This window comes from Sturnus vulgaris, chromosome 8 (genome assembly GCF_052056855.1).
Source record: "Sturnus vulgaris isolate bStuVul1 chromosome 8, bStuVul1.hap1, whole genome shotgun sequence".
NCBI lineage: Eukaryota > Metazoa > Chordata > Aves > Passeriformes > Sturnidae > Sturnus > Sturnus vulgaris.
The window spans coordinates 26777304-26796416 of NC_142250.1; the positions used below are offsets into that span (position 1 = coordinate 26777304).

General features: G+C 39.1%; 1 protein-coding gene across 3 annotated transcripts in view; it reads left to right on the forward strand.

Moving 5' to 3' along the window:
* Positions 1-5217: 5217 nt before the first annotated feature.
* Positions 5218-19113, forward strand: part of CFAP58 (cilia and flagella associated protein 58) — a 57078-nt gene continuing 43182 nt past the window's right edge. For all 3 annotated transcript variants that reach the window (XR_015805182.1, XM_014883755.2, XM_088169306.1), the window contains exons 1-6: positions 5218-5318; positions 6738-7019; positions 11932-12068; positions 13844-14000; positions 16003-16197; positions 18183-18320. Coding sequence is in view for 2 of the 3 variants with exons in the window: in XM_014883755.2 (XP_014739241.2) it covers positions 5310-5318; positions 6738-7019; positions 11932-12068; positions 13844-14000; positions 16003-16197; positions 18183-18320 (918 nt within the window). In the remaining variant the exon portion in view is untranslated. The remainder of the gene's footprint in view (positions 5319-6737; positions 7020-11931; positions 12069-13843; positions 14001-16002; positions 16198-18182; positions 18321-19113) is intronic.

The window sequence follows — 19113 nt, forward strand, 5'->3', positions numbered from 1 at the left end:
GGCATTGCAGGAGTAGATCAAGAGGAGAAGGGAGTGGGGACTCCCACTGATGACATTTCACACCTCCTGGATATCATGCAAGGACATGTGCAGGGAGATGGGATCACCTCCTCACAGTTCAACATACAGTGTCCTCAACTATCCCCTACACCTGACCTAATAAACATCTTAAATCCCTGTGATTTCTCTACCCTTCTCTGGGCATTAAGATTTTTTCTAGTAGCCTCTTCCTTCTAAAGGAGTCAGGTGTCAAATAGTGAAAGAGGCCTGACAAATTTTTCATCTAGGGAAAGACTTGGTGGCTGAGAATTAAAAGGCTGAAGAATAAAATGTGAGTGGAACAAGAATATGATATTAGGGCCTTGATTCTGCTGCTGGAACCAAAAGGCTGTTGGAAAGCTAATGAGCACACGATGACTCTATACATATTTGAAACTCATTTTTAAATAGACCCAAATGTTCCTGATTGGGAAGGCAGCCGTGGGTCCGAACTGGCAAACAGGTAATGGAAATCATTGATTGAAGAAACGTAAGGGCTCTGCAGGGCCAAGTGTATTTATGTTACCTTGTAGGCTTTCCTTTATAGTCTCTCCAGTGATTAATGATGCTGGGCAACCAGGATGGGAGGGATTACTTCTATCAAACTATTCCTGCACATATATAGGAAGAAAAGTCCCCCATCTTATTCTCTAAGGCCAGAAGGCCAGACTTGTAGCATAAACCATGACACTGGTGATGGTAAAGCCCACAGTGGGCAGTGATGGTGATGGGGATCTGCAGATCATTGCTTTCATCCAGCAATCTTGGAGAAGTCCTATGTTTAGCTTGGAGGAGGGTAGAAGAGAGGAATTTTCTAACAAGCATGGCATGCCATAGTAATCCCAGTTGCAGAACTGGGAGGAAAAACTGGGATGGAAAACTGTTCTGCAGTTTCAAAACATACTGGGGGATAGCAAGTTCAGCTTAGTTTCAGGATTATTGAATTAATTTTAGTTACTTTCCATAACTCTTTTTTTTTAATATAAAGCATGTAATTGTGCATTATACACAGACCACTTGTCAGCTTGAGCTGCTCAGAACTGACTAAGTCCTTTATTTAGGTGTTTCTCTTAATTGAAACATTGCTATGATTTAACTTCTTATGAAAATGGTAATGTTTCTCTCGAGATCGTTAGCTCAGCTCTAGTGCCAAACATGATCAAAGGTTACTGTTATTTGAGATCTGTTGCATCATCTTTATGAACAAAGTAGAAAGTCTCAATCCAATTTAAACTGAACAACCGTTCTTGTTATAAAACTATGGTTAAGTTTGAAAATAACAGGTGGAAAGGAAATTTAAAAAGAATATAGTAAAAACATCAATTAGATAATTAAGTAATTGAGAACCATATAGAATTTCCTTGTCACTGGAGAAAAAGGAGCATTTTCAGTAAGCTCTTGTTCCTTTTAATACTGCAAGAGTGCTGTAACTCTGAGAAGGCAATCTGGTTTGCAGGGTACGTCCCAGGATGTCAGCCCACTGACACTGCCTACAGCATCTCTGCTCTTTGGGGCCATGAGCTCTGCTGGATTTCCATACTCCCGGGGAAATTACAAGACTTGCAGTTAAATGAGGTGATATTTGTGTAACATATTTCTAATATATGTCAAACAATAGTTTAATATTAGCAGATCGGTAGATAAATTTTGCTTTCCTTAGTGGTAATTTTCCATTGATGTTATCTGAGTAAACGGAGCCAAACCGAATGGAAATGCAGAGCCTCATGCATTTCAGGTGTTCACCTCGCCATCCAGGCTCGGCTATTACGGGATGTCTGTAGCCCGTGTCCGGGCCGGGGCGGGCACGGCCGTGGCGCGGTGCTGCCGCCTCCCGACAGCAGCGGGACCGGGGAATCGCTTCAACCCCGCGCCCTCCTTCACCCTGTCCTCACCCACGCCACAAACGTCCTTCTGCACTTGCCACAAGACACGTACTGTCATGGTCCCTGCCCCAAATGGCTTACATACTCCTGGGTCATCTTATGATGAGATTTTACTTTGTTATTTATATCTCTGCGGCAGCCCATAAATCCTTACATTCAGGAAGTAATAGCTTATCATTTTCATGCCACTACAGTTTAAAGCATGCCTTAAATTAACTGCACAAGGCTTGTGATCTCAAATAAATCAGTGAGCAAACATTTCTTCTCTAGTAACCCTTTCTGCATGCATAGCAACACACCCCACTGATGCAAAACTCTCTTTTATGCAGCTGGTGAGACAGGTGATTCTGCTTATTTACCATAAAGTGCATGTGTCTCTTGAACAAAGACGTCAGTGAAATAAATAATTTTTTCAATGAACTTAAACTTTCTAGGTCTGGCTTTTCATTGCAATTAATGGAGATCTTTTTGGTTTTATTTATTTTTTTCTTCTGTGGCTGTTGTGAGTTTTTTGCTCTTATTAGCAGAAAGGTTTTTGCAGAGCTGGGGACATACGCTCATCTTAAAAAGGAGAGTTAAATAGTGATCCCACTCGAAGAGCTCCACCTTGTGCAGAGGTTCTCTCTATGACATGAGTGCATCATTGATAGCCATGACAGTCACAGCACCATTGCAGGAGGCCAGATGTGGTTATTTACACTTCACCGGTGAATCTCAAGCACAGGGAATTTTCAGTGACTGGTCCTGAGCTAAAGCGAATTCTTGCTAAGGTCAGAAACCCAGGGGTCCTCTTGTGTGTCAGTGCAGCTCCTTGTTTATGAAGCTTTTGAGGCCTTCTCTTATTGTTAATATAATTTGTTGCAGAATTAATTCAATGTGAATATTTGAGTCTTCACAGTCACACAGATTTGTGTCCTGGTTGCACTTATGTGCTATGAGTTGTGATGTTTTAAGGCTTCTTTTAAAAAATGTGGTTTTGCATGAGTTATCATGGACTCCTAACACTCACCCCACTATGTCTGCACTGCAGTTAGAGATGCAGCTACCACGAGGGTGAACTTGCAGAATTTGGATGAATTTAGCTCAAGAGGAAGTTGTCATGAAGACCAGTCTATACAGTCACACACAGTCTCAGAGGGCACAGATCATGAGGGGTTTGAAAAACCTGAGTAGAATCATAGAACAGTTTGGGTTGGGAGAGACCTTTAAAGGCCTTCTAGTCCAAGCCCATGCAGTGAACAGGGACATTTTCAGCCAGACCAGGAAGCTCACGGGAATGTCTTAATAAATGGGTATAATTTTAGACACATTTATGCTGTTACCTTCAAGCACAAACATGAACCTGAAGCCCAAAGGTGACTATCTTCCTTCCACTCCCTTCCTGTTTTGTTTTTAAAGACATAAGAAACAGAATAAAAAATATCAAAGTTATATATTTGAGATGCAAATTGGAGGGCTTTTTTTTTGTTCATCATATAATATTATTTTTTAAAATTCTGAGCATGTTCCCTTCCTCCAGCAGTATTTTGCTCACAAAATTAAAATCATACCATTTGATATTTCATTACATGTGCAGTTGTTTTATATTAAAGGTCTAGAAGTTTGGTCCTCTTGAGAACTGAAATCCTAGAATCAAGGAATTTATCATCTTCCTCATAATTTTATTATGCAAGAAATATCAGTACAAAAGAAAATGAGGAAAAAGGGGAGTACAAAACTTAGAAAAGGAACTTCATTGATTTTTTTATTAGAAGTCTGCTTTGAAAAGATTGAATGTTTCAGTGCATAGGATATTTTGTAAATTAAGTCACACATAAAAAGAATACATTATAAAATGTGTATTATTCTCCAGTTCTAATGGTACAATCAGACTATTTGAAAGCATCCATTTGAAACTGCCTATTTTGCCACGTAATCAGTAAAATGAAATACAATTCAGGCTTCATTAAACCAGCAAGAGAAAAAGTTTTCCATCATCATAATTTGTTTCAAGTGGTACTTTAACGTCCTAGCCAACATCCATGCTGCTAGGGAGTGTACACATGGTACAGTACATTCCCTGCCCCAAAAGCTATCAGATGGAACAGATCAGATGTGCTTAGAGAGATAAGTCCCACTCTTTTAGGGGTTAGCTGGGAGTGGAGAGAACAGCAGTGGCTGATCCTTGAGCACAGCTCTGAAGTGGAGCTGCTGTCCTGCCTCCCCTTTTCCTGCACCATGGGTTGTGCCAAACCATCCACCTGCACACACAGGCTACTGTGAACAGCTGGGTATGATGATATATGGCAGAAGTCATACATGCCATTTGGCATGTAGTGACAGGCCAAGGGGAAATGGCCTTAAGTTCCCTTCCTAGCCAATGATTTGTGCTCCCAAACTGCACAAATCCCTGTTTATTGCCTTCCACAGGACCCTGCCTTGAGTCGACTCAGTACAAGACAAGGAGCTACTGGAAAGGGTCCAGTGGAGGCAAAAAGATGATGATGGGTCTGGAGCATCTCTCTTGTATGATGAGACTGCAGGAGCTGGGCCCGTTCAGTCTGAGAGAATGGAGGAGACTGAGGGGATCTCATCAATGCATGTAAATGTCTCAAAGGCAGGGGCCAAGGGCATGGTGCCAGGCTCTTTTCAGTGGTGCCCAGCGACAGGATGAGGAGCAATGGCCATAAACTAAACCACAAGACGTTCCACTTCAACACGAGGAAGAAATTCTTTCCATAGAGGGTGGCAAAGCACTGCAAGAGGCTGCCCAAGGAGGTCGTGAGGTCTCCCTTTGTGGAAACATTCAAAACCCACATGGAGACATTCCTGTGTCACCTGCTGCAGATGCCCCTGCCTTGGCAGGGCGTTTGGACAGGATGGTCACCACAGGTCCGTCCTACCCGGAGGATTCTGTGATGGAGCCGGCCCACCCTGCCGGCCGCGCTGAGCTGCTCTGCTCAGGGAGCCTTTGGGTCAGAGGGAAACATTCCCCGGTGTCCTTGGTTAACATCCCCGACGGCCGAATTTGAGCAGCAAGATGGACACACAGCTTTTGGAGGACAACTTACCCTTGGGAAGCAGAGTGACCGGGGCCATCCACATACGCGGCCGGCGCTGGGCCTGGGCTGACAGCGGCCCCGGGCCCAGCGCGGCCCCGCCCGCAGCCGCCGCCGTTGCTACGATACCACAGCGGCGTTGGCTGCGAGCTGCGGCCTCGGCACCGCCGCGGGCCCGGGCCGACACCGCCCCGGCACCGCCCTGGCACCGGTACCGCCACCAGCACGGCCACCGCCCTGGTATCGGCACCGCCCCGGCACCGCCCTGGCACCGTCACCACCCTGGTACCGGCACCGGCACTGACACCGACCCTCTGCACCGAGCCCGCCACCTCCAGCCGACGGCAGCATGGCTGAGGTAACCTGTAACCTGTAACCTGTAACCTGTCCCTCCCGTCCCTTCCTGTCCCCTGAACAAGACGAAGGCTGCACCTCAGGATAGGCCCAACAACATCGGCTGTGTATCATCCGTAGCCATATGCCATGTTTGTGTATCACCTGTGTGAGCAGAGCTCAGTTATGTCCTGGGCTGGAAGTAGGAGCAATCAGGTTACTTGTACCCAGGCTGTAGTAACTCTTAAATTTTAGGAGCAGCTGCCACATATAAGATCATGGGTGTGATTCCTACCCTGCCTCCCCCCTCATTACTCCTTGTCTTGTAACTCTATTTACAATCACACACACGAACCAAATCAAGACTGAAGTACCTGAAGGGACTCTACAAGAGAGCTGGAGAGGGACATTGCACAAGAGCATGTAGTGGGGGCAGGACAGGACAGAGTGGATTCAAACTGAGAGTAGGTTTAGATCAGATAATAGAGGAAAATTCTTTACTGTGAGGGTGGTGAGAACTGGCACAAGTTGCCCAGGGAAGTTGTAGATATCCCATCCCTGGAAGTGTTCAAAGGCAGGTTGGATGGAACTCTGATCAACCTGGTCTAGTGGAAGGTCCATAGCAGGGAGTTGGAATGAGATGATCTTTAAGGTCCTTTCCAACTCAGCCCATTTTGTGATTCCGTGGTTTGGAGAGGAGGATGAAATGAGAAGAAAGCTGTGAGTCCCAGAGCAGGTTTGAAGGAGGAATGTATTAAGTTTCAGCTCGCAGCTCGGATTGTTCTTTGATGCTGGCCGGAGCATGGGCTGCAGCATTAAAGTTGTCCTTGAGGTTTTCTTGCTGCCAGGAGAGCTGCTTCCCTGTCCTAGTGAGACCACCTCAGAGGTGCATTTGCAAGGATTTGGCATCAGAACTGAGCTAGATGAAAAATGTTTCTGTGTAAGGTTTAACAGCAGCATTTCCCACAGAGGAAGGACTGAATTGTGTGGCATTACTGGGGCTTTGAGATATGCTTGTCTGCACATCTGTCTAATTTCTATCTAGATGGAAATCATAAACTAATCAGACTTTAGAGGGTAGAGAACTGGGCAGAATTAGGCCAGAATTTTGGGCTAAAATACTGGGTCTCCTTAGTAGTTGATACATTATTCAAACACTATCACAATGATGGTATTTTATAGACTTATCTTTCAAGCAGTTGTGGGACTCAATTACAAGAACGCTGACTGGTAAAGCACAAGTTATTTCTGTAAAATTGGGGGAAATGTGTTTGAAAAATAGCCTACAACATGCATATTATATGCTAGCAAAAGAACTGTTATTACAGAAAATTTTGTCATGATTTCTTAGCAGCTGTTACACACTCAGTATATTACTTTTTTTGTATTCTGGGGTCAGAAGTGAGATGTTGAATTTTTCCTGATTGTTGATTATTTCACCCAGGAAAAGTCTGACAAACCATATCTAGAAGAAAGTGCTTTTGAAGCACTGGAAGAAGACTCCCAAGAATTCATCAGTATACTGAGCAGAGATGAAGCTCTGGAAAAATTCCGTGTCGAATATGAGAAGCTCTTTGCTATTATGAAGAAGTCTCGTGAAAATGAAAAGCATCTCATGGAGAAATGCAGGAAGCTGAGTGCTGAGCTTGTGGAGAAGTCATCTAAAGTAGCTGTGCTCACAAAACTCACTAGTGATGATGGGGAAACTATATCATCATTGAAGTCGGTAAAGTTTTGAATAGAATGAAGTATGATCTGAAATTGTTAATGAAAAACATAGTAATAAGAAAGAACACTTGATTTTATGTAGAGAACTAGCTGGAGGACTAAGCAGAGAGCTGGCATCTCCAGTTGTTTAACCTCTGCTCAGCCTGGTATATTTACAGGTTTCAGTCAAATTTTGTGTTTATGTGCACTAAACCACCTCTGTCAGCTTTCAAGTAGTCACTAATAGTTTTTGTTTAAGCTTTTCCTCTGTAAAATGGCACATTTTTAACTTAATGTACAGTTTTTGATTCATTAACACTTTTGAGGGGCTGCTTTTGCCAGAACATAAAAAAATCTACTTTTTGTTGAGGTACGGAGTTTAGGCCAGGGAAGTGACAACTTGTATAAATAAATGTTTCACAGTACTTTTGAAAAGGAATCCTATATAGCATTGCACTGTGATTTCACCAGTTTACTCTGATGTGTTGTTTGTTATTTTTGATTTAAACTCTGTCAAATCAAAGTGCTTGGTTTACTAAAAACCGTTGATGTTTTTAGGCTTACAGTGAATTTTCACTGTCAGAAACCTACAGCTGATAAGTGGTCATAAGACAGCAGGAGGAACTTCTTCATTCTGATAGTTTAAAAACTTAGCTATTTTATACCTAGATAGGCTTTAATTTAGCACTTAGCTGGGAAACCTCCATGCCTTACAATAAAGTGTTTTGTTCCAGTAAAATAAAGTCCATGTAGCAATCTAGAATGATTTCTGAGCACTACAGAAATAGAAATTCTTTGAAATGAAGTTTCTGTTCCCTAGAATTATGAAGAAAATAAATTCAGAGTAAATATAAATAGCAGCACTGTCATTTTATGGCTGTGGTTGCAAAGCCGTGGTACTGCCTAAAACCTCTTCAAGGAGGAGGAAAAGCGTGGAAAATCTTGTTGATTTTCACTACTGCTAATCAAAACCTGGTAGATGAATGTCAGGAACCATGATGATCCTTATAATTTCCTTTTTGCTATTACATGGCAATACTCTGTGTGTGAGCAGTAGGAGAGGTGATCCTTCAAGAAGTTTCCAAACTGAGGAGACACTGTAACGTCATAAAACTGGGGAGTGGAAATGTGGGAAAATAAGAGCCTTTCCAATTTCAGCAGCTAATTTGAAGCTCAAGCAGGGTATGACTGAACCACACCACCTACTGTTGAACCCATTAAGTGATTTTCTAGTGAAAAAGCTGCATGACAATATGATCCTGCTAGAAATGATGTGCAATGCACAACATGGGACACTTAATTTCTAGTGATGTGCTGTGAGCCAAGTATACATCTTATACTTTTTCAGTTTGGTTATGAGAATTTGTCCTTTTATTAAAGGTTCAGGAATTACTTGGATATTGTTTAAAATGTTCATGTCTCATTTGAGGTTTTGCCTGGTAAACCCTTTCTATTCCATATTATTCTTCTTTCTAAAGGAAAGCTCTATTAGAGCTGTAGTATTTCACTACAATTTTGTTAACATTCAAAAAATGTGTTTCCCGTATATTCAAGTTAAGTGTTGAAGGAAGTTCAAGTGCTAAAGTAGCCACGATGATATTCTTCAGAGCTAAATTCAACAAACAATCTGTCCCACAATTTAATTATTTATAAACCATAAAAGAATCCTAATGGGCCATTCCTATAAAAATGGTATAGTTGCTCCAAATTAAGGCCCTGAATCTTGGTGACTTGATGAGTCATTAGGGTAAGAAATAAAAGTTGCAGAAGAAAAATTTTTCTCCATGTGAAGCCTGTTTGTAATCAGTAGGGTTTTTCTGGGGGCCAGGGTTAAGCACACAGACCAGTGGCTGGTAGGATGTGGGTCAGTGATAATCAGTAGCTGTTAATGCTAGGTGGCAGTTAAAGGATCTGCTTTGTAGCTTTAATAAACTGGACATAACAATCTGCTGTTTACAGTTATATCAAAGGAGCAAAGGCCAAGCTAATCTTGAGGGGAATACAATTCTATTTTTCATGGCTAGGGATACTGATCCACGAGTCTGCACTGGAAGAATGCCAGAAGAGGAATTTATAGGAGTTTGTACTGCCCTGCTTGAAATTACCAAATTTTCAATTTCCAGGCATATCAATCCAATGTAATAAGAAATAATTTCATTAATTCTCAGTTTCTGAGCAATGAAATTGATGTGATCTTTTGGGGTATTTAATGAAAGTAAAGTAAAGCAGTTACACTTCATAAGTTCTGCTTCACAAGCTCCAGAGTTCAGTACTTTTCCAAAGATTTTTGAATTATTCTAACAGCAAACATCCAGTGTACTTCCTTTAATTATACAACGGCCAGGTATTACCTACCTGTCTTGTACTGCAGTTACCTTGTGTTGCTGACACACTGCAATCTTTCCCATTGAATAACAATGTGAATATTTCTTCTGTGAAGAGTTCCATCATCAAAATTTTGCTCCTTTTTACTTCTGGAAATAACAGATCTATTGATCTGCTCTTACAGTAGAAGACATAACCAGGAAGCAGCTACGATGAAGCTCAGTTTTGCTAATGCTGAAGTCTGTAGAAAATTTTTATTTAGATTTTGCTTATTAGCGTGGCCATCACCTGTGTCTTCCTACTTTATTGATAACAATTGAATTATCAATACAAATTCAATACAATAATTTTTACATGCCAAAGATAAAGTTCAAAAAGCGCAGTTTAGAGCGACTTGAAATCAGTGCTAATCTGAATGGACTCCTTGACTTCAAGAGATCACTCTTACAAGTACTCATCAGAACAAAATACTCTCTGGAGCCACTAAAACCTTTCAGAGGCTGTATTGATTTTATTCCCCAGTTCTATTCCCCAAAACTCCAGTCATAATGATTTAATTCACCAATTTTAATCACAGTGTAATCAGCCAGCAGGAAGCTCTGATTTAAGTAATCAGTTTTAATCTTACCTTCAATTTGCATTTTTTCTAGAGAAAGTTGCCTCTAGTTGCCTATTACTGGTTGACAGATCTGAAACATATTTATTTACAGTTATATTTTATGCTTTTCTGCTAGTCAACATGATACACTGTGTCTTTGTGCCATTATTTCAGCCCAACATACATTTATTTAAATTTGAGAATTGAGCATTTTTGTGTAAGATATTAATGAATGAAAAAATTTATAATTTACTAGATAATGCTTTATGTATGATCATTGCTGCATTGAATGGAAATTAGATCTCAAAATGTATGACATAAAAATTGATTTTTTACATAAAGCTGTTTAAAAATGCTTGATAAAAAGGTGAAAAATCACATTTTTAAGCTAAATTTTGGATTAAGTAATTTATTAAATAATGAAAATACTGTTTGTAAGTAGTGAGTTTAATTGACTGTAATTTTCTGGATTTCTGAGCAAGGAAAGCCCATTTTTTAACTCTTTATTAGCATGTGTGGAAAAAAAGGAAGAGCAAAAATTCCTGATCTTTATGTTCCAGATGGATCCTCAAATTTGGATATGCTGAGCTAGTTGAATACATAAAAGGGAAATGTATTCCCTCTGCAGTTTGAAGAGGCTACAGATGTTATATTTTGTGTTATCTTTCAGCAAAATCTGGTAGCCTTTAACTTCTGCTAATTCTGTAGTTTGAATTTTTATTTTAGGCAGTAAACAGCTAAATATTACATGTATTTGATTTTTAAGGATTCTATAAGTATATTAACAATATACCATAACATAGGTGTCATAATTTAGAGTTTAATGTTAAATAGGGTTGTTTTTTTTCAGAAACAGAGATGTGAATTACAATAAAGAATTTCTTTAAACAGTTTGATAAAAATTAAATTATTTTATTTTCTTCATTGTGGAGATGGTTTCTAAGGTATTTTTTTTCTGCCCCAATTTCATATGATGCAAGTAGGGGTTGAAAGGGGTATTATGGCCTGATATAATTATGTTTCTATTTGGTTTTCCTTGGGAAGACCCTAGAGTTAATGTAGAACTGCACAGCCACACTTGGGTTCTAAATCTGTACAAGTCCATGAAGTCCAGAACTCTGCTAGGAGCCAGCTGAGAAAAGAGCATCCTGCTGTGATTTGAAGCTCAGGGACTTCTAGTGTAAAAGTAATATCTTCGTTATTTACTAAGACTTCAGGAACTTTCCTTCCAGTCCAGTCACTTGCTGAATTTATGCACATTCTTTTTAGCAAAGGATTCCAAAAATGGTAGGAGCTTCATTTGAACCTGGCAAGGAATAAGCCTTTTTTTGATTCATAAGGATCTGACTCGAGGGAGAGAGATGCAAAGGAAGTTAAAAAATGAAGTGAATCCTCCTCCCCTATCCTATTTGTGGGTATCAAACCCTAGCTTGTGAGAGGCACACAAATCTGTCATTTAAGTAACTCCATGTGCTAAAATTTGGCATAAGAATTGTGCCTTGTCTAAATAAGTAGTTAAAATCAGATTCCACTATGTCCTCACAGATGAAAATGAGTAGAGGCAGAAAAGTTGAGTAACATCATTTTCTCATCCAAATCAAAGGATATTCATTTTCCTAACAGCTAATAGGAATTTTACAGACATGACTAAGTAGGTGATACTTTTGTGGGCACTGAATTGTCAGTAAATTTTTACTGATATTGGTGGTACTCACGTGATCAAAGCCTCACAGAGTGAGATTTGATAATGTTCAGATCTATGTGTTAAAGAAAATATATTACAGCTTTTCTGGTGTAAATTAACCTAGCCTGAATGGCTCAAAATGTCTGCTATGTCCTCAGCCAAAACAAAAGATACTAAGTGAAGGGGACTGTTGTGAACCTAATCATGAAAAGATACAAAAATCTATTTTCTCAACTAAGCAAAATGCAAGGCAATTAATTTCTAATTTGTGGTTATTTTTAAACACAATTTTATTTATGTAATTATTTTCCATTTAATTCCTAGGAGCTTGAAAAAGCCTGGAAAATGGTGGATAAAGCCTATGAAAGGGAACAGAAAACTAAGGAAACGATTAATTCACTGAAAAAGGAAATTTCACGCCTAAATAATTTAATGAAGGAAAGAGCTGGACAGGAGTACAAGTAAGTTTTCCTTAGGGAGAGGGAAAGTCTGATCTGATTTTCTATCATTCTATACTTTGTTTAGCCATGTAGACATAGTGGAAAACAGAGATCTTTTCTGCCTTTTGAAATCTTTTCTGCCTTTTACTTTTCTCATGAATACACATTTATTTGTCTGTGTGTTTTTGCAGAGAGCAAGAAAAGAATCAGGCTCTGGCTGAGTTCATTCTGGCTGAGTATTGGATTAAGCTGAGAGATCAAATAAAATGAATACTATGCACTTTCTCAGTATGTGTCATATTGTTTTATGTGGCAAACTCTTCAGCATACTTTGAGAATAGGATCCTGTCAACATTTTTACATTTCACAGCAGCAAGGTCAAGTAGATAAATCAAGAAGGCAGGACACTTGATTTCTCTTCTGCTTCTAGCTTTGTTTTAAGGCTTTAACACTTGTCTGTGTTCTTGTTTGTTCCTTATATTTACATACTTTCAAAGATTATGGTGGGTTTTTTTTTGTTTTTTTTTGGTTTTTTGTTTTTTTTCTTTTTAACCAAACACTCATAGAGGGACCTAGTCTGAGATGGAGCCTCTAAGCCACTGCATTGTGCACATAATAATCATTCTCAGGAGCTCTCCAGGATCTGCTGTTTGTCAGGTCCTCAGAGACTGCTTATGCTCTAAGATTAAGTTAAACCCAAGGATAAGATTAAGTGTAGCCATTTTATGGCCTGTGCACTTTCTACTGAAATTGCTGGTGGTCTCCTGATTATGGCTTGAAATTTTCACGTTGTTTAAGGTAGTTACAATATACATGCAGAATATGTATGGGACATGCTTGTCTCTGCACTCTCTGTGTATCCAGGCTTCAAAAACAGGAGGTCTTCAGTATGCTCAAACACTTCCCTCTCCAAGGAATGTGCCAGCACATAAACCATTTGGGTCAATGAGAAATCCACTCCTTCACTTCTTGTCCCTGAAATGTTCTGGACCTGTTTAACAGCTTTCCTTGGATCTAAAAGCCTGGTCATTCAACCTCTCCCTAGTATAACTCTCCTTAAAGTCTTCTTTCTCTGGCTGCTTTTTGCATTTTTCTGCAAGAGCCAGGAGCTGTTACTTTGCCAACACCTCACTCCTGTTTCCAGCTCTGCTCAGGCTGATGAGACCTGCCAGCTTACAATTTCTTCTTGAAGTTCCTTCTGTATTGCCCTCCAGTTCTGTGCTTAAATACCCTGTCCTGTGATTAGGCCATGAGACTAAGTAACTCCTTTGCAGGTTTCAGCCTTGAAAACCCTAGAATCTTTTAGAACAATTAAACTGCTTTTTAAGACTGAGCTTGAACCCACAGCTTAGACTTCCTTTCATATTGTAAATGTGTCAAAACAGAGAGTTTTTATTTTTACATTATGTGACTGTAGGATACAGCCTAGTTAGGTGTCCAGTCAGGTAAGGTTCAGAGAGACTGGTTACAACAGTGTAACATTTTTGGTCCCTGACTAATTTTGCAGTGGGCATAGAAGAAGGATTTTTTGTCCCTGTTACCTTTTTGGGAAATGGAAGGTTTATTCAGATCCATGAGGATGTGGTACAACAAGAGAGATTTTTGACTTGGTTGATGGTGACTCTGATCACAGTAGATAAAGCATGTAATTCAATTGACCATCAGTCTTAATACAGGGGAGTTTAAAATGAAAAAAAAAATTAAACTCCTCTTTCTGACAAAAGTCTTTCTCTGGCATAGGAGGAAGAACAGAAATGGCCTTTGACACTACTTGACTATTATTTCCTTGCTTCCAGTGTTGAGGATTTGCTAAGATTTCAAGAAGAGGTAACAGAGGAGCGAGACCAGCTGTTGTCAGAAGTTGTGAAGTTACGTCAAAGTCTCACTGAAATCACAGAGCAGCAGCAGGAAACAGAAAAGGCAAAAAATGAGGCAGAGCAATCAGTTTTGGAGGTCTGTATTGATCACCAGATGGTTATTTTAGGCTTTATCCTGAGCCTTTCTCCACACTTGCAATTGATCTCCAGTGACTAATATGCTGCTACCTGTTCTTTTGCATCTTAAACATTTTCAGGAGTGCTATGCTGTGAATGAATTTTATATTTTTCTATAGTTCTAGGCTATGTACTTTGCAAAGTGTATTGTCTTGTACCAGCTGCTTCCATAGCTTCCCAATACCCCAATGAGGCCAAGGTTACTATTTGTGATTTGTAATCATGTTTAATGCTGAAGAAATGGGATGTTTTCTGTATTGTAAATCCTTATGCCTTGAAAGAGACACTTAGAACATAGACTTGGAATGGAGATTCTTGATCCCTTGCTGTTGGCAGTGGTTGCCATATTATGAGGCACTTTCATTTTTTATGAGTGTATCAAAATCTAACTTAAAAAATAACAAAGTTTTTTCTCTCCATTTCTTTATGGGAAGCCTTTCCAGATCCTTACTTTTAGGGATCTCCTACTTTCTTCTTTATATTGAATCTGGATTACTGTTTTTCAGCTTAAATATTTCACCACACAATCGTCTGTAGAGAGCAGTCATACTCCATCTCAGCTTTACATTAAGTTAGACTTTCTGTTTTTCTGACCATCTGAGTAGACAGTTGTTCTTTGTGATCAATATGTATGGCTTTCTTGAAATGTATAGAGCAGCTAGAGATAGAGAAGGCTGAGGATCAGAGGAATAGCCACTGAATGGAAAGTAGAAAAAGATGGAAGATGGGATACAGAACTCTGATACATCAAATATATAAGCATAATAATGAGAAATGAAAGAATTAAAGCAGAATATAAATAGGGGCTGGAGCAAGACACCAGGAGAAAGGAAGAGTAGAAAATCACACTTAAAAAGAACAGAGAAGAGGTAGAAGGACCATTTGGCTTTCAGATTTTATAAATCACAAATAGGAAAGTAATGATCAGTCTAGGTTTCATGCACAGAAATTGTTTCTATTTCTAAAGCAGATGACTGGGAATGTACTAGAAGGGAATATAAAATCTTTGTTTTTCTGATGGCATTGTGAGCATGAGAGAAGAGAGTCAAAACTTGTTGCATCCTGGTAGCCTTAATCTTCTGATACTCACTTCATCAACCCTTAAATTTACAGAATTGTTACAGCATTTGTAATCACCTTCCATTCTCCCAGTATGAAATTATTCTCCACTTCAGACTTCTTAAATGACAATGTCTCTTTGAAGATTCCGTTGAAGACCCTGTCAGTTCTGGCAGCTTTTCATCTATGGGCTCAGAGGGGGAGGAATCCTTAAGCAAAGAACATCTTTCAATTGCTGGTCCCTGGCTGAACAGAATATTTCCATATGGATCAGCCCCCTGTGTCTCCTCTCTGCTGATTCTGCTCCATCAAATTTTTGTGGAGGGAGAGAGCAGGAGTCACAAGACAGTCTATTAAATATGAGAAAAATTTTCTCTTTCAGAGTTCCCACATAGGAACTTTGAGAGTGGAAAGATTGAGACCAGTTGTGAAAATGAACACTGGTCTGACATCTCTCTTTCCTTTAACATCAGTGTAGTAAGTGTTTCTGCTAGTCAGAGAGAATAATAAAAAGAAAAATCCTTGCAATACAACATCAAGCCCCAATTAATTTTAATGCTGCATTCAGAAAGTACCACTTTGCAAGTAACTTATAACAGTAAAGACATTTGTGCCACTCTATCTCCAGAGGAATGCTTTTATGTTTGAATTGTATGAGACCCTTCTGTCTGGGTGAACTGACTGGTGTTTAACAAATTTTGTCATCAATAATGCATGCAGCATTTTTTGTTCAAGCATTAGAAAATGTAATTACTTCTGAGAAAATCTGGCATATAGTGATGGTTGCAGTAATATAGAAGCTTTTGTTTTTAAAATCAAGCATAGTCAAAAAGGTGAGAGGACTTGTTTTCCTGAGTGAAAGGCAGCAGAATTTAAAATTGTTTTCTTCTCTATTATTATAGCTTCAGCAAGACATCCAGCTGCGTCAAAACGAGGAGTTACGAGAGGCACGAAAGAAGGAAAAAATGGAGACTGAGCTGAAAAATCTTCTAGCTGAAATGGATAACAAGGAAGCTGAGGTCCAAAAGTTACAGCAACAAATAGAGAATGACAAAGAGGAACAACTGACAATAGAAAATAATCTTAGAGAGCAGAAGGTAGGGTACGTGGCACACTGTATTCATCAGGTCTAAGATTAGAGTAAAATGTGTAATTAAGAAGAAAATTAATTTTCCTGAAAGGAGAGGGAGGGAGATTATTTTAAGTTATTAAATTTTAATAAATATTTATTTTTAGGTAAGTATCAATTTACTAATAAATATGTAAAGCTTGCTGACAGATTTCAGATAAATTTCTCACAGAAATCAGTGGTAGATTGCAATGATATTGTTGATCTTGAAAAATCCCAGCAAATGAGACACAGTCTGTGAAGAGCATGGATGATCTATAGGAGACTGCCAGGTTGGACTTCTGACTATATTGCCAGTTTTGCTATTGATTGTGTCTAGTGACATTGGTAAAATAATTTTACCTCCATTGCCTTCTTTCTTCTTTTTCACAATAATTTTTATCTGCCTCTCAAGCCTGTGAAAGGGCAAGGAACTGTCTTCATAAACCTTTTTGATTGATTTTCCTCATTCTGTTTCTAAAAACTTTATCTGGACATGGCCTAACATAGTGTTCTGCAAGTGTGTGAATTTTCAGGTTTTCAGTCCATTTCCCCTGACTTTGAGAAACTCTCAGAGAAGCAATTTCAGTAAATGGCAGGGGAGATCTCATCACTGTAAACCAGTCCTACCTCAAGGGAAACTTCCTTGTGAGTTGCGTGTATCTTGTAAATTTATAACTTTTATGGCTTTTTCTTCCCTTATGGTCCCTGAATTTAAGAAAGTAGAAGTCTGTGCCAACACAAAGTCTTAATAAACTACTCAACATAAAGAGATAGAGAGAAGACTTGATTAGTTCTCTGAATATCACTGATTTGATGCAGTTTTTGATGGCAGCTCCATCATCTGCCATGGCAATCACATTGTATATACAATTCCTGGTTCTGTTACTTTCTTCCTCCTTTTTATAGTCTCTTTCAAATTTTCAAAGTGTAGATTTTAGGGACATTCAATTATCCAAACTGTCCTGGAAACCAAGAGTTCTCATAAACTGCTGTGTGTGGGCTAATTAACCAGCCTTCTGCATTGTCCTGCTTGCCTGTGCTGGCTTGAAGGTGTCTGTGAAGGCCCTGAATGGAAGTCTGCCCAAAGCACAGGCTATCCAACTCTGCATGGATCAGGGTAGAGACGTTCAAAAGAAGGTGACACAGCTATTGCAATTTCCTCAGGTTATTGTCTCAATTGAATTGTATTTGTTTGTGATGCCTGCTATTCGTTTATTCTTACTTTATAAGAAATTTCTAATGAAATACCCTTTCTTGCATGACATTGAAAATGGTTTGATACAGCTGCTATAGGCTTTATCCCACCCCTGTCCAAGACTCAATAAAGGATTGCTTGAAACAGTGTTATCCTGCCATTTGCAATATAAAAAAGAGTATTCCTTGTTTTTACACTAGATTCTAATTCTCTTCCTTGAATGTTTTTAAGGGTGCAAAGTATATTGACTGCATCAAGAAGGAAAAATACCATGGCTGTTCTTTCTTCATTTATATTTGTAGTATCTGCAAGGAAATTACCAACAAGCAGAAGATAAATCTGGTAGCTCCAGTATTGAAAAACGTGTTCTGTACAGAAACCACAAAACCACTATTCCAGATGTTTAACTGAAGACAAATTAAAGAGCAAAATGCTTTGTCCTGGTCTCAGCAAGCCATGTACCCAGAGAAATGTTAGCAGCACATTAATGTAGGATGCTTACTCATGAAACAGCCCTCTGCTGATTGAAGTGATCTGAATCTCATACTCATTTTCAGTAATTGTATGTAGCAAGCTGTAATATGTGATGGTTGCCAAATGCCTAACAAGAAGTAAAATATCTGTCTACCACCTGCAATAAAGATCTGCTAAGCTTCCAGAAAAAAAAAAAAGACACTGGATGTGTTGTTCATTAGGAATTATGATTTCTCCATGTCATTACGTCATTATGTAATGAGATTTAAAATAATTAATAGGATTGTTCTTTAATCTAACAGATCTTGAATGAAAAAGCTGGTAAGGAACTTGAGCAATTGAAGATGAAATATCAAAAGCTCACACAAGAGAGTGAGCAGCAGAATGCAATGATTGGTGATGTGATGAAGGACATTGGTCAGAAAACGGCACAACTGAAAGTAAGTTCCAGAAGGTGCACCCTACCAGCTGCATCATTCCAATGACATCTTACCACTTGGCACAGGGATGACTTCAGTTCTTGTCCTGATAGTTCTCCATGGGTAGTTTTGGAGGAAATGTTAGTAGTTTTTAGGAATAGATCTGGCTGATGCTGGATGCCATTCATTCTGTGGCAGTACCATGGTCATGGCAGTCTCCAGCCTTCTCACCTGACAATGTAGCACCTGTTCTCCTGGAGGAGTTCTTTCATAAAACACATGAACCAAAATGCTCAACACACTCTGTTCATAAAGAATACATGCTCACAAACATGGGGTCTCTTTTCCATCCTGAGATCTTCAAATAAGAGCAATGACTTTCTTACAATGATTAACGTAATTTGAATTTTGCCAAAATCCATTGAAAAATGTTAATAAATTTTAGCAATGGCATCCTGGATAGTTTCCACTGAAGGGAATTGCTTTCAACACTAAAATTTCTTCCCACTCAGTATTGGTTGAGAAAGTGAAATATAAGTAACCAAGATGGTGTTTACTTTCAGATCTAAATGGTTTTGTTGCCTGACTTCACTTTACTTAGCAGTCATTTTATACAACTCAGAAGCAGATGAGTTTCAGCTGAGGAAGAATTAAAGGATTCCTGCACATTCTTTTTAGAGTACTTTGAGAGATGATATTATGCTATTTATCATATCTTGCATTTTGTATCACCATTGGGGTTAAACATTAGAAAATTCAGGTAGAAAATAATTGTCTTCTTGAGTTTTATTGAATAGAACTAATTCACCTAAAT